This window comes from Babylonia areolata, chromosome 20, assembly GCF_041734735.1.
Source record: "Babylonia areolata isolate BAREFJ2019XMU chromosome 20, ASM4173473v1, whole genome shotgun sequence".
NCBI lineage: Eukaryota > Metazoa > Mollusca > Gastropoda > Neogastropoda > Buccinidae > Babylonia > Babylonia areolata.
The window spans coordinates 35,308,675-35,314,674 of NC_134895.1; the positions used below are offsets into that span (position 1 = coordinate 35,308,675).

The 6,000-nt window shown below is 44.2% G+C and overlaps 1 protein-coding gene across 1 annotated transcript in view; it reads right to left on the reverse strand.

Moving 5' to 3' along the window:
• Positions 1-3,081: 3,081 nt before the first annotated feature.
• LOC143294923 (cytosolic carboxypeptidase 6-like) overlaps positions 3,082-6,000 on the reverse strand; it is a 259,021-nt gene continuing 256,102 nt past the window's right edge. The window contains exons 11-12 of the mRNA XM_076606437.1: positions 3,978-4,296; positions 3,082-3,338 (exon numbers count right to left, since the gene is read on the reverse strand). Coding sequence (XP_076462552.1) covers positions 3,218-3,338; positions 3,978-4,296 — 440 coding nt within the window. The 3' untranslated portion in view covers positions 3,082-3,217. The remainder of the gene's footprint in view (positions 3,339-3,977; positions 4,297-6,000) is intronic.

Genomic DNA, 6,000 nt, shown 5'->3' on the forward strand with positions numbered 1-6,000 from the left:
TACCCGGGACCATCAGATTGAAAGTCCAACGCTTTAACCACGCGGCTATTGCGCCCGTCAAATGGTCAGGTCTTCATCGATGAAAGCAGTAGTAACAGCAAGAAATAACAACAGATCCTGGTAACCTGCTCAACCGATTTTTGAACAAGCTGTAAAAGTCTGTGTATATTTTCGGAGCAGAATGAATGCCATTCCAATTTTTTTTTAACCCATCGTTGAATACTTTTTTTGTTCTTTTTTTTCTTAAGATTTGTTCTGCAATGCTGAATTACAAAATCTTACCTTTACCTTGCAGAATGTTGGGAAGTTAGAAATCGACTGCCGGGTCTTGTGGAAACGACTGACCATGTAAGTTGAAGGTGGTAAAAATCCAAATATTCACAGAGGTAATTTCAGCCTTGCTCTCACTCGGGGCACACAAACTTGTTAGCTGGTGTCGGGTTGAAAAATGGGAAAAAAATGTGAGGACAACTCACTACTGTGTGTTGGATACAGGGAACAAGGGAAAGGTGAGGAGAGATTGTGTACGAGCTGGGCTGCACACACACACACACACAAACACGTGCAGACACACACACACACACACACACACACACGTGGACGAGAGACAGAAAGGTAACAGAGAGATGGGTGAAGGGTTGAAAAAAGGAAAAGAAAGTGAGAAGAAAGGATGCGGTGAAGAAGAGGAAAAGGAATACATAAATGAATCAATAATCAATGTTCCAGAATAAGACAATCAATAAGAAAATGACAATGATAAGCGAATAAACCGAAAAGGGTGTGGGAAGCAACTGTGGCAGAAGAGTTACATCAATCAGCTCACATGTCTTTATTGCTTCTGGAAGACATCAGCATTTCTCTCGATTGCTGCACAAATATCCTGGGTATTTTGACATTATCATGTCTCCCCTGACCTGAAAGCTGGATGGCTATTATTAGGATGGAAACCCTGAACAGTTTCACGGAGATTCCTTCAAATGACTTCCGTGTGTGTGTGTGTGTGTGTGTGTGTGTGTGTGTGTGTGTGTGTGTGTGTGTGTGTTTCTACCAAGCCTGGAAATGAAATAACATTTTGAATTATCAAGGACCTTCGGAAACTGAAGATAACGAACATAATGATGTCAGTAGACTCTGTGACCTAATCATTCAAAAAAAAAGAAAAAAAAAGAAAGGAAAAGATGTACGATAGCCCTGTCTCAGCAATGCCTTCACCACTTTTCCTGCTACACCACTCATATAACATTTACTTTTAGCAAAACGATGTGAAATGTAGGTTTGAAAAACCCTGAAACGTTAGCAAACTGAACTTCTATTTGTTTAAGACGCTGGGTATAACCCAGATATTAAGATCAGTGCTTACAGAGCAAAATCAATACAGTAGATCCAGATGTCGTTAAACACACTGCTCAAAGTGGAATCGTTTTATGTGACATTTGTCACTGGAATGGGTGCAGACCCAAGCTGCGTGTTTGTTCCCCCATGTCAGCATTCACCATACAAACATTCAGTGACTCTAGCTGATCAGAGAAGAGAAGCTACAACCACAAAATTCCTGTGGTACCTGACTGATCATCTGACCAGGAAGGAAGACGTATGACTGATCACCACTCTTCAACAGATCAGCTGTTTCACACACACACACACACACACACACACACACACAGAGTTTTGTGACTAAGCAGAAAGACACCTACACACAGCCATTCAACTGCAGAACCAATCAGTGACATTTCCACAACCGGTCACAGACATTACCACAGCCAGTCAATGATGGAGACTTCCTATGTCAATCAGAAACAGACACTGCCATGACCAATCAAGTGATGGACATTGCCACAGCCAGTCAGAGACGAACATTACTAACGCCACTCAGAACAGACATTTCCACATTGACAGACATTTCCACAACCAATCAGAGATACACAGTTCCACAGCCAATCAGAGACAGACGTATCACAGCCAATGAAAAACAGACATTTCCACAGCCAATCAGAGATGTACATTACTGCAATCATTCCCACAGCCAATCAATGATAGACAACCAGTCAATGACAGACATCTCTCTAACAACCAATCGGAGATCAAGATGCTTTAAAAAAATCTACACCAAGAGAAGGAAGACAGTACCGGCTGTTAGCAAATGTAAAAAAACACAACAACAACAACAACAAACACACCGACAAAGTGCTTTTAAAACGAATGTCATCACCTCACTCTGTTGAAGATAAAAGACCAACGCGATGCTACGGTGGGTTTGACCTCACAACACCCTGCAACATCAGCCGTCACTCAGACACGCGGCACTACCAAGGCCGCCAGAGAACTGCGAGAGTGACCAGTGCAAGCTGAAGAGGACTGACCCACCTCCACCCTCACCCCATCCCCCACCGCACCCCGTCCTCCTCCTTTACCTCTCACCTGTCCTCTGTGATGGAACACAAAGAACCACACAGGTGGAAGAAAGATACACTTAATAATAATGCCAACAAGATTTAAAACTACAGTATGAGTATGTTCACTGTCTAGAAGGATTAGACAAGGGAGGAGGAGAAAAAGAGGAGAAACAGTCTGGGCTAAATACTAACAGGAACTTCACTTTGCACTGATGTCATGAGACGTGGCACACTACCGCGGTATTTACTACGTAAGAGGACTAGAAGAAGGAAAAGGGGAGAACGAGCAGGAAGAAGAAGAAGAAGAAGAAGACGATGAAGGAAAAAGAGGAGAAAAGGGTATGGGGAAAAATACTTCACAGCCTAAAAACAGCCGACAAACAGGAATTTCACTTTAATATATCAATATCACAAGAGACTAGGTACAACATGACTAAGAAAAAAAAAGTACTATCTAGAAGAAGATGCGGAAGAGAAAACAGGGAGACAGAGAGAGAGAGAGAGAGAGAGAGAGAGAGAGAGAGAGAGAATTTTCATTCCAACAAAACTGACAAAGAGGACATTTATTGTTTTCACATAACAATGATATCAATATTAACCCCACCCCCAACCCCCACCCCGAAAAACGAAAACAACAAAAAAAAGAAGAAAGAGAAAAATACCCAGTATCGAAATGACTGGTTGGTGGTAAGGGGCCGGGGGTAACGTTTGGAAATGCCCCCTCTTTTTTTTTTTTTTTTTTTTTTTTGTCAACCAAGTGTCATCATACTGCTATGGCGGTGTCTAAAAAACTAGTGAAACGTGTCTCGCGGTGCGTCTGTTGACTAGAAGCGGCGTGGTCTCTGCAGGGTGCCGGGTTCAGCGAAGGTGGACCCCGTCCCGTTCAGACTCAGCTCTCCACGCCGGAAGGACCGCGGCTCCTCGCGGTTCAAACCTCGGTCGAATCTGATTAGGAAAAAAAAAAAAGAAGAAGAAAAAAAAGGGGTTTAAAGCAAAATGTTTCATTGTATTGTATAGTCACTTTTTGTTGTAGTAGTTGGTTGTTGTCACAACACATCATTTTATATCACCTGCCACCACCAAACCGTTCTCCTCTGGCCCCTTCAGAAATACTACCACCACCACCACCAACAACAACAACAATACTGATAACGTAACAACACTATCAATAATACCAAACATACATCCCCACCAAAAAACAGGCGAACCCATCTGCCAATAACAATAACAACAGTACTGCTGCTAACAATGATACCAAAAGAAGAAGAACCAACACAATAACAATAACAACGATAATGAAAATAAAAGAGGAAGACTACAACTACAACTACTACCAGGATTGTCCCTTGCAAACTTCAGTAGAAAAATCCACTTCGATAGGAAAAACAAATAAAACTGCACGCAGGAAAAAATACCAAAAAAAAAAATGGGTGGCGCTCTCAGTGTAGCGACGCGTTCTCCCTGGGGAGAATTTCACACAAGAGAAATCTGTGACAACAAAGAGATTACAAATACAAAATTACAATTACTACCACCACCACCACCACCACCACCAACAACAACAACAGTAACAACAGAACCCACCTGCCACCACCACCACCCCCAAACTGCCCCCCACCACCGCCGGGCCCGTCATGCCCTCCTCCTCTCTCTCTGTGCTGTGCGGCGGCCGCCGGGTCTGTGGCGGCCCTCTCCGTCGGCTGGGCGCCGGAGGAGGCGCTGCTGTTGTTGTTGAAGGCGGACGGGTCCCCGCGCTCCCCGCGGTCGGCCTGGCGGCGGTCCGGGCGGGGTCGGGTGGCGCCCGGCTTTGGCAAGACGGAGCTGGAGGGCTTGGCGCTGATGTAGCCCATCAGCTTGTAGTAGTCGAGGAAGGTGCGGGCCAGGTTCCTGCCCAGCTTCATGTCTGGTGGGGAATGGTGTTAAGGGATCGTCGTAATAATAATAATAATAATAATAATAATTATTGAGGCCCAACGCCCTGCGCACTAAAACCTCTCAGTGCTGGCTAAACTCCACTGGCTTCCTATCACTCAGAGAATTGGTTACAAGTGTTTCAATACTTTTTTTCCCTTTTTTTTCTGGCACGTCAACCTCTGCTGGCTAAAACTCCATTGGCTTCCTATCACTCAGATTAAAAAAAAAAAATTAACAAAACTTCTGGCAAATGTTTCAATACTTAAAAAGTTTTTATTGTCTGGCACATCATCCTCAGTACTATGTTCCCTTCCGTTCATTGCAATCACCTGCTGACTCCTGTGTTCTCTGTATCCCATGTCACAGACTGACATAAGGTTATACAGTTGGGCCAACAGCGAAGTGAGAGCTGTAATGATCAATGGTTTCTCCAGTGTAAACAGGAAGTCATTTACAGCTTAAGTCTTTCGTGAAAGATTATGACTCACACTAGGAGGCAAAATTGCACTGGCTCCTAGCGCTGCAGACTTGGGTGCTGGTTGGCCTTCCGGAACCATCCCAACACTGACTGTCCTTAAAACCCTCTTGAGCCGAGAGAGTGGGGGGTAGAACTTGGGCAAGACACTCGCCACGAAAAAAAAAAAAGAAGAAAAAAAAGGTAGCCCAGATAGTCGAGACAGCAGTTGCCTTCCCCTCTGCTGTTCTGATGGTCAAAAGTCGTATACGACTGACTATCATACATTGACCTATAGTGGCTAACGCGTCCGCTAAGGAAGCGAGACAATCTGAGCGCGCTGGTTCGAATCCCACACTCCGCCTGTATGTATGTATTTTTTCTCCCCCATTCCCCCTCTCCACTAAGACCATGTGTCAGCGGTGGTCTGGACGATAGTCACTCGGGTGAGACGATAAAGCGAGGTCCTGTGCGCAGCACGCACTTAGCGCGCGAAAAGGAGAACCCACGCCAACAAGAATGGGTTGTTGCCCCTGGCACAAATATTCTGTAGAAAAAACATCAACCTTGATAGGAAAATAAATACACTTGCAGGCACGGGGGGAAAAAAAGTATGGCGCTCTCACTATAGCCACGCGCTCTCCCTGGGGAGAGCAGCCCAACATGTCATATGGAGAAATCTGATGTGACAAAAGAGTAGTACACTATACAATATTTTAGTATCCAAAAATCCAGGGACCTTTTGTTGTTAATGACAGGCCCTGTTTTAGTAACCTACAATCAAGGAACTGTTATAACGGCAAGTCCTATTTTAGTATTCTGAACACAGGGACCGGTTTTAAAGGCCAGTCCCCCCTTTTTTTTTTTCTAAATTCTGGGACCTGTTCTTACGACAAGTCCTATTTCAGAATCCTATATCCAGGGACTTGTTTTAACAATGGTAAATCCTTTACTAGAATCCTACCTTCAGAGTCCTATTTAAACAGCAAACCCTAGTTATTTCAGTGTCCTTAATTCGGTGACCTATCCAACGGCAAATCCTAAATTCAGGGATGGCGATTTTCGTGCATGGATGAAACGATACCAACAGTAGAATTTCTAACCCATTTTTTTCCTCAGCGGTTTTCGACTTATTTTGAGGTTCACTGTATTCGGGTTTCATATAGATTCAGCCCGGCGCAAAACTAACGTGCAGCCATCTTGCAAGGTCCGAAAAATCGTCTGCAGCAAGGCAGTTAT